General features: G+C 37.7%; 1 protein-coding gene across 7 annotated transcripts in view; it reads right to left on the reverse strand.

Annotated features, from left to right (window-relative positions):
- The window catches only part of ARNTL2 (aryl hydrocarbon receptor nuclear translocator like 2), a 58,855-nt gene that overhangs the window by 29,448 nt on the left and 8,996 nt on the right, over positions 1 to 20,411 (reverse strand). For 6 of the 7 annotated variants that reach the window (XR_006281911.1, XR_006281912.1, XM_043516048.1 and 3 more), the window contains exons 2-9: positions 17,245 to 17,392; positions 11,765 to 11,803; positions 9,442 to 9,599; positions 5,645 to 5,724; positions 4,761 to 4,853; positions 3,551 to 3,668; positions 2,610 to 2,753; positions 531 to 771 (exon numbers count right to left, since the gene is read on the reverse strand). Coding sequence is in view for 5 of the 7 variants with exons in the window: in XM_043516048.1 (XP_043371983.1) it covers positions 531 to 771; positions 2,610 to 2,753; positions 3,551 to 3,668; positions 4,761 to 4,853; positions 5,645 to 5,724; positions 9,442 to 9,599; positions 11,765 to 11,803; positions 17,245 to 17,392 (1,021 nt within the window). In the remaining 2 variants the exon portion in view is untranslated. Of the gene's footprint in view, positions 1 to 530; positions 772 to 2,609; positions 2,754 to 3,550; positions 3,669 to 4,760; positions 4,854 to 5,644; positions 5,725 to 9,441; positions 9,600 to 11,764; positions 11,804 to 17,244; positions 17,393 to 20,411 lie in introns of those variants that run through there. The other variant, XM_043516059.1, reaches the window with a different exon arrangement.

Here is a 20,411-nt window from a genome sequence, read left to right on the forward strand (position 1 = left end):
TGCCGTGGCATAAATCAGATGCGGAGCAGTCAACTGGAAGACTGCCTGGGTCACTGTGGGAATGGCAGAGATTTGAAGGACTGTACCCTAGAAGAGGGGAAGGCTGAGTAACCTAGCCAGAGTAACCTAGCTGAGTCACAAAGATGATGCTGAGGTTCCTGGGACCAGAGAGGAGCTGCAGACTAGAGTGAGAGAGCAAGAGAAAGAGAGAGACAGACAGTGTGATGGCATGCAACCATGAGAAGGGGCATCAGCCTTGCGAGCTAATCCCCAGAGCGATTATAAGGAGACACCAGACCAGCAGTGAGTGGTGCATCTCTTGACAAGCATAATTTAATAACATTATGATGTGCTCTTTAATCTGATCAATAAATTATTTAGTATTGTATTACCTTACATTTTTTTTTATACGATATCTTACATATGCGAGTCCTGCTCAACAAGTTTTGTTCTATGTAACAGAAAGCATCAGGCAACCTATATAAGGAGTCACTATTGGCTCTTTCTATAATAAAGAACAAAATGCTTACCGTAGGTCTACATAAACAAATTTTCCATCCATGGCAAAGCGTGTAACAAATTCTGTTGGTTTCACCTTTATCTCGTCACTCTTTTGTGGAACAATATAAGAATGCAATCTCCCAACTGCAACAAGACAGTTAAAGTCACTGCTGTCTTTTTCTGCATTTTTCTCCTCTTCCACTCCCACCTCGGTAGGAGGCCAGCTCTTCAGATGACCAGTACAATGGATTGTACGGTACTTTTTGTGCTCTAATTAAAAAGGTGAAAAAAGAGGGTTAAATTCCCAAATGAAAATTAATTTTAAATTTCTTTTCCAGCTGTTATGTTTTGTGCCTACATACAGGTCTGAGCCCTACAGAGCTGTAAATAAAGTCATTGAATAGCATCTTAAATATTCTCACACATAAGAAGAAAATTAAACCAATAGTTTAGTAATATGTATTGCTTTCATTTACTGCAAATATTTTATGCAGTTTCTTTTGTACTGTGAATTACATTAAGCTGAAGAGACATTCTGTAACTTGAATATTATAATCTTAAGCAAGGAGACATATGGTTATCGAAGTGTAATTGCTAAGACTAAGACATTTTCAGCAAAATGTAAAAGCTTAATTTCTGTTTCTTGAATTTATAGTATATACTGCAATTCATTCCAGTGGATCGCTCACATTTAATTATGTAACATTCAGGAATCACTACACTCAGCTGCAGTCCTGCATCCGACACATGGTAAGAAGATTACTATCGTACTACACAAGAGGGAGCAGATGGGGATATTTTGCCCAAAGACATTGGGGCAAACCTTTGTCATTCCAGAAAGTCCCATGGGATTGTTAGTGTCCATGCACTACAGACAAGAACTCTGGTTTTTAGAGTCCTATACGAAGATACTTTGCCCCAAAGTAAACTGCATGGAATTCAATTTATCTACCTTGGGAAAATGAAAGGCTGAGTCATTTCCATTGGTATTTCAACATGGGTTCTGGGGCATGTCTAGATATTTAGTTCATTAAGTCATTGTTTTCTTAGGTACTGATATATGCAGTTTAAGAATGAAATGATAGCCCCTTTACAGACAATAAGAGTTTTGCCACTGACTTCAATATGGCCAGGATTTTACACTAAATGTTATGAAAGAGTCAGAGTAAATTAAAATTGTTCCATGGTTAATATCAACAAAGCCAGCTTTACATTTAAAATAAAAATGACAATTTTTGGAATGTCTGACAATTTTAGTAAGCTTTGGAAAACTCTATTTTAAATATAGAGTCTAAAACAAAAGCTTAGTTTAAATAAAGCGTCCAAGTACACTGAAAATATGACAAGTGTTTACTATCGCTCATGGAAACCAAAAAAAGCTATAAAAAGATGGGATGTAAATCAGCCAAAAGTTACACTAAAGAATTAGAGAGACAAGGTGGATAATATATTTTATTGGACCAACTTCTTTTGGTGAGAGACAAACTTTCAAACCATGACCTGAAGAAGAGGTCTGTGTGGCTCAAAAGCTTGTCTCTCTCATCAACAGAAACTAGTCCAATAGAAAATATTACTTCATCTACCTTGTCTCTCTAATTTCCAGGGGCCGACATGGCTACAATTACACTGCATATTAAAGTATTAACTTTAGTAGTTTTTATAATAAAAGGAAAAATCATACCTGACATATAAATACAATAATGTATTTTTGGAAGGGGGAGAGGATTTTTTCCCCCCCACCGCTTAAGTTATCCTGTCCAAAACAGCAGATTTTGCAACCCTATTAATAGTTCTCTCCATGACAAATATTTCTTCTTCCTCCTGGTCTTTGAACTGCTTCAGTTCCATTCAGTAATTTTCCTCAGGCTTCAAGATCCCACTAGAATCTCATGTACACTCACAAGCAGTGACTGAATCTTCCTTTTCCCGCCCTAGGGGGATAACTAAGACAGGCTTTTCCGATCACAAGGTCTTATCATGTAGATCTTATTCCCTTCAATTATTTTGTGAAGTCATTGCTACCTATTTAGGCCCTGTAACTGACTCAGAACTTAAATATACAATATTTAAAAACAGAAATCCTCCAACTCAGCCACACTTTGAGATACCTTTCTTTTTTGAGTTGGGCAAGCATTTCTTTTCTTCCTTGACTGTGATCGTATTACACTTTATCCGACAGAAGAAGGAACGCCGAGCACCAGAATGCAATCGAGCTGATCCAGCTTGAAAATCCATACATACTTGCAAGCCAGCTTGTAAAAGTTTAATAAGACAGTCAGAAAAAGGTCTTTGGACTACACAGAATTATTTGCATTTAAATCATTAATATATTCTCCCAATTGCCTTACTGCCTCTTAAATTTTTGCACGTACAATTAACTATTGAAAAAGCTTAAATGAATTAAATAAGATGAACAAAACATGATTGTGAAAAGTGGAAGCTAACAAAATATTTTAATATACTATTCAATGTTATGCAATCTTATTTAGTAAATTAAGATTTTAAAAACTTTCAATTTCTATTTGGTAGGGGGGAAGCTGCAAAGCTGCTTATAAAAAACACTATAAAATAGTGATCAGCTGCACAGTACATAATGTTCTCCATACTAGCAAAATACGACTTGGTTAAATTAGGATTGACACTTAGCATTTTCAGAGAAGACAGTGATTCTTGGTATTGAAGCATTTTATCCCATGCTCGACTACATCAGGTCTTTTGTATTGACAAGACCTATCAAATACAAGAAAAAAAAAAGTAGTATGCCTGGTTAAAAAAAATTCATACCAACTCTTGGTAAATGTCTAACAATGTAAATTTCAGTCAGTCATTCTTATTACCTAAAAGGAGTTCCTTTCTGATGTAGCTTTCAACTTGTTTGTGTATTCTAAGCAGCAGGTATGCATTCAAACATGATTTGTTTGTGCAAATCATATGAACGTGTTTGCACATATATGCTTGAATGCATGAATATGCCCTACATAATAACTGAACTTAAAAACAAATGAAGGCATTACATTAAAAAACTGAGTATATTTAAATAGACACTTACTTTTGGCATCTATAAGCTTTTCTCTTGGTGAAGCGTCTGAAGATGATAGTTGCTCCTTCACTTTGGCAACATCTTTTGGATGCAAGTAGTCAAATAAACTTTGTCCAATCAAGGTGGCCTAGTGAAAAAAATGTTAATTTAAAAGCTGTGCATTATACATTCTATTCTGCATCTTCTCACCAAGGAGCTTACTGTTCAAGGCTGTTTTAGAAAAGGTCAGAATTTCCAGATATCTGAATTATTCTGTCTAAACTGTAATATTTATCCATTGATTTTTTCCAAACAGCTTTGTTGAATTCTTATTTTTGTTTCAATATTTAATTAAAAGCATATGAACACTATAGAAATTAGTAAAAAACATGGTGGCAGAAATGCAATTATATCTTACCCATTAAGTTAAATGGTGAAATTAGAAAATATTCATGTTATTTTCCTATCTTTCAGTTTTTAATTTAAGGGGTGATGGTGTCTCTTACTGCTGGCTAGAGAAGGGTAAGGGGGCAGACAGCCTAGTTTAAACTCTAAAAATGCTATGAGGGAAAATGAAAAGTGAAGGGGGTGGCACCAAGGGCTCAAAAAGCTTCTCATCAGCCACTGGGCAAGGCAGTTCAGGCCAGAGATATCCAAGTAAATAACCTGCATCTCGGTAAAGGGGATAGCACTAGACTGGTCTTCATTCTTTCTCCCTTCCCTGAACTAAAATGAGTCTAGATTGGCTGATTTCCACGCTACAGCAACACAGATGTCAGTGCATGACTATTCAATCTTAAAACCTTTGAAACTAAGCAATTACCAAGTTGAGTTTCAATTTACTTGCACTGTTGAAATACTGTTGTTTTTTTTTTTGTTTTTTGTTTTTTTTAAAGTTCAGAGAATCATTCACCATCCAAATGCCCAAATCCCTGTCAATAAAAGGTGGAAACAAGGACATCTTCAAAATATATTTTTCTCTTGGATTGGTATGTAAATCATTTCCTGAAGATCATAGTTTGAAATTAGATGCCAGTAATTGGGTCAGGAATGTTCACTGTAGTTGCAGAATGCTTCTAATTTCAAAGTAACGAACCTTTGGAGTAATTGTGTAGAAGAGGAAGCTAAAGCCAAAAGATTTTTAAAGAATCATGCATGAGGAATTGTATTTATAACAAAACCAAACACATTATCGAAAAACAAATTTCATTTTAATAAAAAATGACTTGATTATAACTACCTGATCATAATTAAGTATCTTGCAGACTGATTCAGAGACAAAAAGAATTTTTCCTCTATCACATCCAACCACAAACAGGAACCCATCTGCAGCCTATAAATATAAAAATTAGTCTTTATAAAATTATACAACACTGATGAAAAACAGCTATATAGAATGACTATATTAACTAATGTTGGAGATTATAATTGTACAGCTCAATATTTTAGGTGAATTACAGTTTATTAAATAAGAGACAAATTAAAATGATGGCAAATATCCAATCAGACCATGACACAGAGCTAAAAAACAAAAATGGTTTTGGGAAAAAGCAGCTTAGCTGTAGAACAGCTTAATTTGGAGTTATTTTACAGATTCTTGCTAAAGGGTATTATTACATGCAATAGACTAGGCAAACTTTGGCAAATGAAAGTGTGATAAGAAAATACTGTAAGTAAAAACAGCTGCTTTCATAGGTTCATTTCCACATCTTTCAGTAACTGAAGTGTATACTTTGAAAACCAAATGAAGTGTAGAAAATTTGCAGGCATATTAAATGGAAATGAAAGATTTTTTTTTTGTATAAGTGCACACACTTAGATATTTACATAAATACAATGAACATATCCACCTAGCACATTCATTATGCAGTTTTTATACAGATTTACGATACTCATGGGTACAGTTTGCATAAATGCCCTATTAACACATACAGTTTCCATGGCTCTTATAGAAAAATCCTGTGCATATAATTCTATTGTTAGAGTTTATAAACTGAGTCTTAGCAAGGATATCAAAACACTGACTCGAAGGAAGAAATGTAAGGAAAAGCCCTTTGCAGTCAACTGAAGTTAAACCAAGCTTTAAAGAGGACATCACTTGACCCATGGTTTCTTTTTACTTACCCTAAGGATTAATTGTCTCAGCTCACCATCCTGTAAAAATGAAGGCTTATATTGGACTTCCGCATAAGAACTGGTAGAACCTGCAAAACAGCAAGTTATTTATAAATGTTATAAAAGAAACAAAATTTCATCATTTGTTTCCTTTATAAACAAAGCTGCGTTTTAATCAAGTTCATATGTAGAACATGCACACAGTGCTTTCTAACCATAAAAAATAATTTTCTGCTTTCCAGACTGGAATGTACAAATTCACTTTTCTTTTAATAATTAGGTCATTAAACAGTCCACCTCATCTCAGGAATTCGAGACCTATGCTAAAGCAAATGTGTCTGGGATAACACCCAGAGCATAAGACCAGATGTTTGCAAAAAATGAAGAACCCTGAGGAAAAACCAAGTAAAAAGGAAACAATTTTTAGGTGGTGACTATTTTAATTAGATCTTAACCAGACTCAAGGTTATGACTTCAGTTCAAAATGAAAGAGAAGCTTTGTAAGTTATGCAAGAACTCATGTGTGTTACCAATGTGGTGTCACTTCTCTCTCTCTCTCTCTCTCTCTCTCTCTCTCTCAAAAAAGAAGAAGTTTGTATTAAATATATTACTAGGATATTAATTTATAGAAGATAAAAATACTCTGCCTTCAACTTTGAGATTTTTCTACACTACTTCTTATGCAGAAATAACCTTGAGATGTGACAGCCAATATAAGTGCAAAAAGGAGTTGGTACTCAGCAGCAGCAATTCACTTAACCAGGGCAAAATTGCAGAATAGACTTAAGCCAGATCACATCCACTAGCATGGAACTGTCAAACAGCATCGGCCATGACAGGCTTACTCCTGAAAAAAGTGCCCTTATACCAGCAAGTGTTCAGCATCACTTGTTTTATGTCTCCTCAGAGATAGTACCTCTAACAGAGTTTTCCCCTAGAAGCCCTCTATTCTACCATCACTCTACTCCAAACCCCACTGCATCTTCCCTTCCCCAAACTGGATAATATTAAATAAACCAAGAACAACCAAAATAACTGTCAGTAACATCACCGATTTGATTTTGCATTACTTCTGTGTAGAACCGCTGTGTTTTTCATTTTAGAATCGATTAGCTACATATCATTAAGAATATCACTTAAGTAATACAGGAAGTGGTGTTTAGGAGAACTAAAGACACTTCTACCTACAAGCAAATGAGAGATTAAACATTTTTATAGTCCTAGGTTTGATAGATGTCTAACTTTATCTGAATCCTGCCTGCACCATCAAACATTGATTAACATACAAAAAAGGCTCCACCATCCTTGTATATCCTAAGCTCTCTGCATGGAGCTCTGTGTGTTAAAATCCGTAAGTATTCCCCTCTTTAAGTACTGTTTGATGGAGCAATTTCTTCAGTGAGCCCCTTTTTGCATGTTCCTCCAGCAGCCCAATGGCATGCCTGCCATGGCATACACTCTGGCTTCATTCATTCAGATTAGATTTCCATCTTTTCTGGATAACTTTAGAGACAATGGGTTGTTAAACTCTCTGATGAATCTTGGCATGTGTTATAAACTCTTAATAATTAGTATTTTCTCCTGAGGCATTTGCTTTTGAAGGCATTTAGACATGTCTAAACCTTTGGGTGGATATCCAGCTTTCACATCCACACGTTAGGTGGAAATAACATTTGAGCTGAAGAGTAGCAATTTGGTCTTTAACTAGTAGCTTTTTAAATGACCAAATCTTTTTCAGCTGTTGAATGCAGCTGCCACGTTGCTAATTCATGACATTATTTCCTTCTAAATATCCCTTGGGATAAACATTTTGAAAACAGCAGGCCTACATAACTTGCATCCAAGAATCCTAAAAGAGTTGGTTGAGAAGATCTCTAAATCACTATTAATTTTTTAACAAATCATGATGAGTAGAGGAGTGCTAACATTGTACCCATGTTCAAAAGCGGGATGTCTTGGATAACTAGCTGGTTAGCTGGCCATCAATCCCAGGCAAAAAAATGGAAAAGCTGATACAGGATTAAAGAATGTGAATATAATTAACACCAGTCAATGCAGCTGTACAGAAAATAAGTCTTGTCAAACAAACCTGATTTCATTTTTTGATGACACAAACTTGGTTGATGCAGATGTAGATGTATTTACACTTTTGTAAGGCATCTGACCTCACAACGCTCTAATTAAGAAACTAGCACTATACAATATCAATACATTATGTTAAATGGAAGAACTGGCTAACTGACAGATCTCAAATTAGTAGTCATCAATGGGGACTCAGCATCAAATGGGAATGTTTCTAGTGGTGGTCTGCAGGGACCAGTTCTAGATCTGATGCTATTCAGTATTTTCATCAATGATCTAGAGGTAAATATAAAACCACTGCTCATAAAACTTACTTGACACAGACCACTGGAGTACCAAATAATGAGGAGGACAGAGTAATCATACAGACTTGGTGATCTGGGCCCATTCAAACAAAACGTGTTTCAATATAGCCAAATGCTGTAGTCTAGTTGAGGGTAAATGGAGGTAAACAGAGTTTACCCCCTTGACATTGGGGAGTGGAGTTTATATTAGTTTACCAATTTACTGATGACCCAATTGGGAAATTAAGGCAGGCACACCTGTAACACAGCACTCGGCCACAAGTGGATGTGCAGGGACAGCATGCACCTGTTACACAATCCTTGGATGTATGAACACGAGATTAGCGAGTAAGACCAGGAAGGTGAGTTTATCTCAATATACGGCACGAGTGAGAATGATACTGAAACACTGTACTTCTGGTATCCCCGCTTTAAAAAGAGATATGGAAAAATTGGAGAGGGTAAAGAAAAATGCCACAATAATGATCTGAGGACTGGAAAAAATGCCTTATAGTGAGTGACTTTAAAGAGCTCAATCTGTTTAATTTATCAAAATGAAGACCAAGTGACCGGACTGTAGAAAATGCCAGGTACTAAAGGACCCTTTAATCTAGCAGAAAAAGGTATAACAAGAACCAATGGCTGGAAATTAAAGCCAGAAATATTCAAATTAGAAATAAGGCACTTGCTTGACCCCCATTGTCTAGAGGAAGAATACTATTGCTTTGGAGAGGATGCATCATAGGACAACAAAAAACTGATTCTCTTGAATAAGTCACAAGAACCAAAAGTTATGAGATTTTTATTGCAAAAGGAAGAAATTCTGATGTAACTGAGAAGCTTAAAAGGTTTTTTTTTTTTACACTAATAAGAGCTTCAAAATCTAGAAGACAAGGTAAAAATAAAACTAGGAGCAGCTAAGAGAATTTAAACAGAACTACTATGTGTGTGTGTGTGTATAATGTTGTACCTTATAGATAACACTAATGTATCACTGACAACAAACGAAGTGCATGCAAGAGTTCAAGATACACTTAAAACTATGTCTGGGGAAGAAGACTTAGATACATGGTAATACAAATAACCAACAGCAAGGGACATGAGAGTAAGTAAATCTAAAGAGCAGACATGTTGACTCACCTGACTTTTTGTTCCTAAACTTATGTTTCAAATGTAACTGCTTCTTTGCCGCAGCATTTCACTCTAGTCTTTGCTATCAAATAAAAGTTTACATTTCGTCCTAAATAACTAAATGTAAGAACAACCTCTAAAAGTGCAATTTCTTCAAAATTCAATCTTTTGGTAAATATATTTAGTGAATCTGAGAGTTAAATTCTCTAAGTATAAATACAGAATAGCTAACAGTTATACAACTGTAAAGAAATTCTGCTGTGTAATTCCCGTTAAAACAAGGAATTATAAGGTCAGTTTTTAAATTACCTTTTAATGACTTGAAATGCTGCACAGCCATTCGTAATACTGTAAGTTTGTCTAATTTACGTGCCATAGGATTGCACTGAGGTATCATAGCAGATAATTCTTCTATCAAGTTATTCATTTTATCTCTTCTTCGTTTTTCTGTTTGACTATGAGCCTCCCTAAGAAGAAAAATATTTTAAGCGAAGTTCAAAAGACATACATTTTTCACTAGATTTTCCCCTGTACCATATACATCAACTTTATCAGGGGACAGATTGTATTGTGAAAAACACCATCATCCCGGAAGAACTTATGTATAATGCACATATTTGACAGCTAATCTGTCACCTGATTCGCCTGAAATATGCAGCAGCTGATTATGGAAAATGATGTGATGTGAAATTTTGAAAATAAAACAAAACAAAAAAAAACCAAAGTAGCACGAACTTGCTCAAAAGTAGTGAACAAAAGAGAAGTGGAGACTTTATATAGTGTTTTGTCTCTGTTCTTTCCCATAATGCTGAATTTGATTTTACAGAAAACATTCCCCTCTGTGCATACACCTGTGGTTGCACATTACTTTTAAGGAACAATTTTAAAGAAAATCTCTGGTTTTACAGAAAAGTTAACTGACTTTTCTTCCAAAGCAACCACTTTTTAAAAAATATCTGGATTAGTTATCCCACAATAGCGTTGTTTTTGCTTTTTTCCTCTCAAATCTTTGCATTTGCTTCCATCCATTTGCTTTTTTTCCAGACACCAAGTAGTCATATACTCTGTTTGCCTTTTCCTCTGTGTCTATACAACGGAAGACAGAGACTTAGCTCTGTAGTGTAGCCATAGCTTTACAGTGGCACAGCTGCACTGCTGAAATGCTGCTAGGGCAGGCGCCCGAAGCCAATGGGAGAGAGCTCTCCTGTCAACTTAAATTACTTCAGCCTCTGAAAACCTCACTAGCTACGTCAGTGGGAGAAGTTCTCCTGCCGACGTAGCACTGTCCACACCAGCGCTTTAGGTCGGTGTAACTTGCATTGCTCAGGGGAGTGGCTTATTCACATCCCTGAGTGACGTAACTTATACTGACTTAAACAGTAGTGTGTACGTAGCCTAAAAGACAAACAGTTGGGGGAAGTTCCCAGCTTAGTTGTACAACACCTGGAGAACCCAATGAACAGGTAGTTTATTGCAACTGGGATAGATGGATTCAGGGGAACTGTATCGTGCAGAATGCATTTCACAGCTGCAAATGAAAAAAAGTTTTATGATTTGTAGTCAGGAAAGTAGATTGAGGTCACAAATACATTGCCCAAGAAAGCTTCTGGAAAACGACAGTGGGGGGAATATACTGTTGAACCAAGCCCTAAAATATTCCTCTTGTGAACTGAATGCATAACTTTACTTTTTTTGATTAGTGAACGAAGTAATTCAAAACAAAATTGAGAACAAAATGTGAAAATTAACAAAAGGACAGGATTTTATATATATTCACTAATCACTGGGACACCTATTGAGAACTGAATTGTGTGTTTAACAAGTAAACCAAACAGCAAGGATAGTACATCACTTAAGACTTGTTGATTTAGTTTGACAATTACTGTTTAGATTTAAATCATCAGATAATAGTTCCGAGTAAATATAAAAGGATGTTTACCAATTATTGTATAATAAATATTTTGGTAATATGAGATCACATCACAGGACTCTGCTATTAAACCTTTGCTGAGAAGAAAGGAATGACCAGCATTTTTTGTTTGTCAATGCCACAGTTTGCTGATTAGTGGATTGTGGATTAGAAACATTTGACTGTTAAATTACTAAATTCTTCAAGTCACAGAGGTAGATCCTCCAATTTACACCAGCTGTCCCCTAGTTTACACATGCCATGAATACATGACATTAATTAATATATACCTAGTAAAACCACAAGGTAGACATTTTCATAGCCAACGACGGGATTTAGCTATACAACTTACACTGCAGTAAATGAAAAATTAAACCCCTAATCAACTTTGAAATTTCAACACGAGTTTAGACAAAAGTTAAGAAAACTGGAAACATTAAGTATTTGACAGGTTTCAGAGTAGCAGCCATGTTAGTCTGTATTCGCAAAAAGAAAAAGGAGTACTTGTGGCACCTTACAGACAAACAAATTTATTTGAGCATAAGCTTTCGTGAGCTATGCTCAAATAAATGCTCAAAGCTTATGCTCAAATAAATTTGTTTGTCTCTAAGGTGCCACAAGTACTCCTTTTCTTTTGATTAAGTATTTGAAAACTTTGAACAAAACTATGAATTATCACTTTAGATTTTGGTAGAAAAAATTTACTTTTCCAAATTACTGTACCTGAAATATTTAATTTTTACATGTTCTTCATCTTCACTCCTAGAAAAACAGAATACAGTTTTACATTATATATTAATTTTTTATAAAAAAACAGTACATAAATTCAAAGAGATACATGAAATATTGCTTATTAATGCACAAAGTTCTATAAATCTCAGTTCTTTAGGAACTGTTCCATAACGCAAGACCAAAACATAATAAACTGCACTGAATTTAACTTTGAATGTTCACACAGTTTAAATATTATAGTCTAATAATAATGGAACACACGACTGGTTTAGGCCCCACATTTGGTCTACCATAAAACCTGTAATTTGGTGAGAAATGTTCCACAGATTTTTAACACCAATACTATTCCAAGAAAAACCAACCAACCACAGTTTAGGATAGACCTGCAATATTTTGTACTTTGTTCAGTCAGCACATTTTTCTAAACATAGTAGTAACATTAGTGATACCAGTCTATAAAAATATAAATGAAACAAAGCTATATTGGCTTCTGTCGTGAGAAGCATGGGGAAAATGGTAAACATTTGTTAACTGCATGAAGGTGGTCAGCACACAAACAATTCTGAAAAAAAGTATTTACAAGTCTAAGAATATACTGTAGCTGGTACATTGTCACTGATCTGAATAACCCTGCCCCTAACTCCAAGTCCCATCTTCCCCCCCCACCCCCCGCCTCATCTTCCCCATCGACCAGGAATCTTGTCCTAACCCATTCCTTACGCCTTTCAGGTCTGACTCTTACCCCTCTTCCACACTGCCTGGTCCCAAAAGGAGGTCAGTGAGAGCACAGGAGGACAGGCTCCCTGTCTCAGTGCACAGACTCAGCACAGACTGCAGCAACCCAGAGCAGCAATGGCAGAAAAAGCCCTGCTCAGGTCAGGAGCTGGAGCATGATTAATGCAAATGAAATCTTCAGGGAAATTCAGCTCCGTTTCTGAGCACATACTCACAGACAGTAGAGCTGAAGGGCACCTCAAGAGATCATGATGTCCATCCTACGGTGATGTGGCAGGACTACATATACCTAAGCCATTCCTGACAGATATTTGTCTAACCTGTTCTTAGAAGCCTCTCATAGAGGGGATTCCATAACCTCTCATGGAAGCCTATTCCAGTACTTAACTGTCCTTTGATAGTTTTTTTTTCCCTGTTATCTGTGACAGACCATACCCTTATGTTCACCACTTTTACAAAACTATGATGCATTTTGTACAAAGTATGCCTTGTGAGGTATCATTTGAAAATTCATAATCTACTGAACATTATTGCCCTGATAAAAATATGTGTAGCAGCATTGTATGTAAAGTTATAAGATTTTACTGTATGGCATTGTTGAGAGATGCTCAGAGTTTAGAAAAACAATCTAAACCAGTTCCTCAGGGAAAAAAGTTTAGACAGCACCTCAGCCAGGTGTCAATATAATCAAGTAGACTATTACGCAGCGGAGCATCCATTCTTTGGGAGAAAAAAAAGAGTACGAGCTAGAAATTTACATTTTGGCAATGAAACAGGACGGGGTTCCTGTCTAAAACAGATTTGCTGTTGCCTGAACCCCAGCTGGAGAGAATTCTCTCAAAGAAGATAAACTCTTTAGGAAGGGGGAACAGAGGACACATCACCTCATCTTTACTCTTACATAAATCAACATTTGAAAGACAAAGGAAGCATTAGTGAACTGGGGGACTGGTCCTTGCTGAAGGAATTCAGCCAGTAAAAGCATGTAGTGAGAAAAACCTTTACTTTGAATTCATTTAGCTTGTTAAGTTAGGTATTAGTTTGCATTTTACTTTTTATTTCTTTGTATCTGATCCTGACTTTTATCCCTCATTATTTGTAATCACTTAAAATCTTTCTGTAATAAACAAACTTGTTGTTTTATCTAAACCAGCGTGTGTTTGGATTAAAGTGTCTGGAACCTCCATTTGAAATAACAGAGTTTGTGCATATGTAGCGAGGTGAGACTCACCCAGCGATGCCTCCTGCTGGTTTTTCTGGGAATTAGCTCTCCAGCCTCCAGAGCAGCCTCTGCAGGCTGGTGTCCCACTTGCCCTAGGCCCCCGTGTCCCTCCCGGATCCCGGTTCCCCTTTATCTTGGGTGCTGCCCCCTGGCAGTACACCCACTCTCTGGGGCTCCCCACCCAGGGGAGTACACCCAACTCTATATCGCCACCTCGCCTCAGTCTATGGCTACTGCCGGTCACCACCATCTAGCCCCCGCTCACTGGGGCGGACTTCAGTGTACAAGCCATTCATCATTGGCAAAGTGGGGTTTGGACCTGCTGCCTTTGCCTACCCTGGGCTGCACCTCTGAAACCCCAATACACTTCCTGGCCTTTAACAAGGCCTGCAGCCTGGGGGGTTTCCAGGCTGGAGCTCCCCAGCTCCTCTAGCCTTTCCCCAGTCCTGCTCCACTCTAGGTACCTTACTCAGCTCCCAAGCAGCCAGGCCCATCTCTCTCCACAGCTAGAGAGAGACTGCCTGAGCTCCTGGCCCATAGCCTTTTATAGGGCCAGTTGTGGCCTGATTGGTGCGTGGCTCCAGCTGAGGCTGCCTTCCCCATCAGCCTAGCCTTTGGCTTGCTGCCCCAGCCCTCTCCCAATGCTGGCTGCAACCCTTTCAGGCCTGGAGTGAATTACCACCACACGACAGCATATTATTTCCTATTAATGAAATGATGGGCTTTCTATGAGCTTGTACTGGACAGAAGGAAAGAACTTAACCGTACAAAGGCGCACACTTCTGGGGACAAGTCTGGGACTGGGAATTTGCTGGTGTCACTCTACAATATAGTTCAAGAATGGATGGCTAGAAGTGTTCACATCATTCAGCTTGGAGTGATTTTGCATGCTAGAAGCTGTGTATGAACAGGGCAGGAGTGGTTGTTCTTACAGCAAAGCAGTGTGAAATGCACACCCGGTTGTAGAGTTGAGAGGACACAGCTGTTCAAATGGCCAGATTTGTACCCTGGGGAATGTCACCCTAACCTAAATCTCCTTTGCTGCAGATCAAAATCAATTAGTTCTTGTCTTACTTTCAGTAAACATAAAGAACAATCAATGATTGGCCTCTTCATAACAGCACTTAAGATATTTGAAGACAATTATTTGGTCCTCAACATGGTCTCCTCTTCTCATGACTACACCTGCCCAGTTTTTTTTTTTTTTTAAACCTTTCATCATAGTTCGATTTTCTAAACCTTGTATCATTTATGTTGCTCTCCTCTGGAATCTCTCCGATTTGTTCATCTCTATCTTAAAGTATTGGACACAGTATTCCAGCTGAGGCCTTGTGTAGTGTAGGACAATTACCTCCCGTGTCTTACATACAAACACTCCTGTTAATACACCCAGAATATTAGCCTTTTTCGCAACTGCATCACATCGTTGGCTCAGATTCCATTTTGATCTACTATAATCCCCGCAGGTACTTTTCCATAGTACGAACGCCCAGCCAGTTATTTCCCATTTTGTGGTTCTTCATTTGATTTTTATTCAAGTGCATTACTTTGCACTTGTCTTTACTGAATTTTGTATGGTTGATTCAGACCAATTCAGGATGCTCCCAGCAACCCTTTTTCGCCCACTCCTCTCCTCACGGCAATGCATGGGGCAGGAACTTCCCCAATTCTCAGGGGAACCAAGCAGGCTCTCTCCAACCATCCCTGGGATACAGCCAATGGTGCCATGGCCCACCTCCCTGTGATAACAGCCTTCTATTGCTAGCTAATATCATTCATTGCTGTAGCTCAAGCTGTCTTGCAGTGCTGAAACTTTAGGGTTCAAACCCTGCTGACGACGCATGATTTGGGAAGGCAGGAGAGGGTAGAAAGATGAGGGCAGTTTTAAAACCAAGTTCTCTGGTACACCTTTTTCTTTTTTTAAAAGACATCTTATATATTATATACAATTTTATTATATACAATACAAATTATATACAATAAAAGTAAGTGAATTTTCTACATAAATAAATCACTTGAAACGTCAGACTTTTTGTTGACATGCAACCTTAATTCTGCCTCCATGTTTTCAGGATAGTATATGAGCATGTTATTAAACACTACTTTTTTTTTTTTTTTTAAATAAGAACCTGCCTCATTAAGTACAGTGGTCCAATAAATGAGAGGGGAGAATTAAGATTGCCTGGGCAATCCAATCTGGAATTTCCTGACTTTTGAACACTTGATTTGTCAACTTAAATAAATATTTAATATATTTTTGTACATAACTGATGTTTAATTTCTGAGGCATGATGCATTTGAATTATAGTACACTGTACCAAAAATTTGGCTATATAAGCTATCTAAACAAATTTTAGTCAATGAGGTCTGCTTGGCTCAGGGAATTGTCAATGACTAGTTTCAGAGCACTTCAAAAACCTCTAGATTCCTGGTTCAAATTAGTACACAGAGTAATTATCTGTCCAGGGCTTGAAAAATCTACTTTTCGTTGAGTCTGAAATTTCCCATGGAACATTGGGATCCTACGCCATAAGTTCTGCAGGAGCTAAAGCTGTTAATTTTTCAGAAATGGATTTGTTTGGACTACTTATTTAAAAATCTTAAGAGGTGCAGGGGACATCTGAACATATCATGTGACAGTGGAACTCAAATGTTTACATTCTGGACACACATTGTAGTTTGTTGAGGTTCAGGAAAAAAAAGTGCTTTCACTGGTACAAATGCAGCATGGTGATTTTATTTTCATTTTATTGACATGATGATTCTCAAGCTGTAGTCTGTGGACCAAAACAAGTCTAGAGAGCTTGCTGGTCCTATGTGCTCACTCTCTTCCTTTCTTCCAGCTGCTAAACAACATTCAAAATACACCTTAAGATACAAACTTTCCTAACAGTGTTTTTCCATGTATGCAATTGCTGTAGCTGCCCCAGGGATGTTATGAGCTCGTGGATGGGAGAGAAGCAGTCCACAAGATAATCTCAGTATTAGACCATGCTCCACACTATGAAAGTTTGAGAACTCCAGCATCAAATCTTTCTAGGTTGCACTTCTGTCTAGATGCTTATGTGACTGCCTACCCATTTCATCATTACACCAACACCATATTTTGCAGTTCTAGGTTTAAAAGCTAATTAGCCAATCAACCAGATACTTTAAGTGATATTTTTGTTTGTATTTGTAATAACCCTATGCTACAAGTTAGCATGCCTTTACTGAAAAAAGATAGAAAAAAAAGTTACGGTCTGAAATTCTAGCACCAGAGGTATACAACCAAGGGTTTTGGACCAGAAAATGCCATTATAGAAATCAACCTAAAATCAACTCGAGGGAGTCAGGACCCTGTCTGTCTACAGTTCTTGATCTCCCAGGATTTCCGAAGAACAGATGTGCAATACTGTTTTCCCTTTAAAATAAATAATGTAATGGGAAATGGCACAAATGTGTTACGAAGTCAAGCAAGAACAGATGCTTGCCTCATCATGATGTAGAGACAGAGTAGAAGCAGATCACTTACTGGTTATCAAAATCACTTCCTTTGCGCTTTTTTGGAAACTCAACTGAAAATGTGTTGAAAGAACAGGCAGAGGCAGGGTTGGTTATTGGATTCATAAGGGTGGAGACTGCAGAGGCAACACATTGGCTCCCTTCCATAACAAGATTATCTGTAAATGAAAAAAAATGACAATAAAGCAGAAGACTATTATTTGTTCATTTTTATTTTGATCTTAAAAACAACTCTCCACCCAAAAGTACCTCATCCAGAGCTCTGGGCATACACTTTGACATACACTTAAATCCACAATACTAGACTAGAAGTGGGACACTATAAATTGTCAAATGAAGCAGCACTTCCCCTTTCCCCCAACCATAATAAAACTTCAACTAACCACCAGTCATTAGAACCAATAATACTTAAAATGCATTCCCCATATGCATGATCCCACCAGCTACAATCCCATCCTGTAATATCTCAGACTTCCAAAAAAATGCATGCTGATACAGATGAGCTTTCCAGAGTGGGCAGAAGATCAAAGTATTGGGGCTTTTTCAAGCCAGGGACCAAACACAAACAAAACCTTACAAGGATACACATACAGTATATAAAAGACACTCTAAATTATGAACAAATTTCTACAGCTCTATACTTTAAAAAGCAGCTAGGCATGCTAAAAATATTTTGTACAAATGGAATCATAGAAACGTACGACTGGAAGGCATCTTGAGAAGTGATGAAGTCCAGCTCCCTGCACTGAGGTATAACCAAGTAAACCTAGACCATCCCTGACAGATGTTTGTCCAATCTGTTTTTAAAAACCTGCAATGATGGGGATTCCACAACCTCCCTTGGAAGCCCAGTCTAGTTCTTAATTATCCTTATAGTTAGAACACTTTTCTTAACAGCTAATCTAAATCTCCTTTGCTGCAAAATAATCCCATTACTTCTTGTCCTACCTTCAGCGGACATGGAAAACAATTGATCACAGTCCTCTTATAACAGCCCTTAACATATTTGAAGACTTATCAAGTCCCCACTCAGTCTTCTTTTCTCAAGACTAAACATGCCCAGTTCTTTCAACCTTTCCTTATAGGTCAGGTTTTCTAATCTTTCATCATTTTTGTTCTCTCCTCTGGACTCTGCCCAATTTAATCACATCCTTCCTAGAGGCTGGTACCCAGAATTGTACAAAGTACTCCAGCTGGGGACTCATGAGTGATGAGTACAGGACAATTACCTCCCATGTCTTACATACAATACTCCTGTTAATACACTCCAGAATGCTATTAGCCTTTCTCACAACTGCATCACATTGTTGACTCATGTTCAATTTGTGATTACTATTCCCACCCCAGATCCTTTTCAGCAGTATTACCAGCTATCCGATTATTCCCCATGTTGTGCTTGTGCGTTGATTTTTCCTTTCTAAGCAAAGTACTTTGCATTTGTCTTTATTGACTTTCATCTCGTTGATTTGAGACCAATTCTCCAATTTATCAAGGACCCTTTTGAATTCTAATCCTGTCCTTCCAAGTGCTTTCAACTCCTCTCCACTTGGTGTCATCCACAAATTTTATAAGCATTCTTCCCATTCCATTATAGCACTGGACCCTTGTGGGACCCTACTAGATATGCCCTCCCAGTTTAACAGTTAACCACTAGTATCTATGCTTTGAACATGGCCTTTCAATCAGTTATGCACCCACCGTATAGTAATTTCATCTAGCTTGCTTATGAGAATGGTATGTGGAACTGCATCAAAATCCTCGCTAAAAATCAAGATACATTATGTCTACTGCTTCCCCTTATCCACCAACCCAGTAACACCATCAGTGAAGGAAATTAGACTTGCTTGGCATGATTTTTGTTTGAAAAATCCATGCTGGCTATTCTTTATAATCCTCTAGATGCTTACAAATTCATAGATACCAAGGTCAGAAGGAACCATTATGATCATCTAGTCCAACCTTCTGCACAATGCAGGCCACAGAATCTCACCCACCCACTCCTGCGAAAAACCTCACCTATGTCTGAGCTATTGAAGTCCTCAAATCGTGGTTTAAAGACTTCAAGGAGCAGAGAATCCTCCAGCAAGTGACCCGTGCCCCAGGCTACAGAAGAAGGCATCCTCTAGATGCTTATGAATTGATTGTTTAATGATTTGTTCTAATATCTTTTCAAATATTGAAGTTAGGCTGACTGGTCTATAATTCTCCAGGTCCTCTGCTCCCCTTTTAAATATAGGGACTATGTTTTCTCTTCTGCAGTCCTCTGGGTCCTAACCCATCCTCCATGAGTTCATGAAGGTAATTGCTAATGGTTCCAAGCTTGCTTCAGCTAGTTCTTTAAGTATCCCAGATGAATTTCATCAGGACCTGCTGACTTGACTACCTCTAACTTATCTAAATATTCTTTAACCTGTTTTTTCCCAATTTTGACCTGTGTTCCTTTCCCCCGTTAATATTAATTGTGTTGAGTATCTGGTCACCATTAACCTTTTTAGTGAAGACTGAAGCAAAATAGGCCTTAAACACTTTAGCCTTTCTGATGAGATCAGTTAGTAAGTGATTTACTATCATTTTCTAATCAAGCAAGAAAAGTTACACGTGTATGTAGGTACCTGGAATTCTTCAAGACGTGTTGGCCAGACATATTCCATTTAAGGTATGTGTGATGGGTTGGATGACAGAGACCCCCTTGGGACTGTCACCTGACGTGCTGAGACTACGTCTGAGCCCATTTTCATTGCCAGCTTGGGACTTCAGAACCCTGCCTTGTTGAGCCAGACTCACTAGCCTGCTGCAAACGCAGACCCAGGTCTGAACTACATCCCCAAAGCCGCAGACTTAACTGAAAACAGCTGAAGAAGTGCTCCTGTCTCCAGCACCCAGATCCCAATGGGATCCAAACCCCAAATAAATCCATTTTTCTCTGTATAAAGCTTATACAGGGTAAACTCAAATTGTTGGACCGCTATAACACAGATAGAGAGATATGCACAGCTGTTTGCCCCCCCCCCCCATATTACTACGTACTCTGGGTTAATTAATAAGTAAAAAAAGTGATTTTATTAAATAAAAAAGTAGGATTTAAGTGGTTCCAAGTAATAACAGACAGAACAAAGTAAGTTACCAAGCAAAATAAAACAAAACATGCAGTTTAAGCCCAATACACTAAGAAACCAA

This window comes from Dermochelys coriacea, chromosome 1, assembly GCF_009764565.3.
Source record: "Dermochelys coriacea isolate rDerCor1 chromosome 1, rDerCor1.pri.v4, whole genome shotgun sequence".
In the NCBI taxonomy this organism is placed as follows: Eukaryota; Metazoa; Chordata; order Testudines; family Dermochelyidae; genus Dermochelys; species Dermochelys coriacea.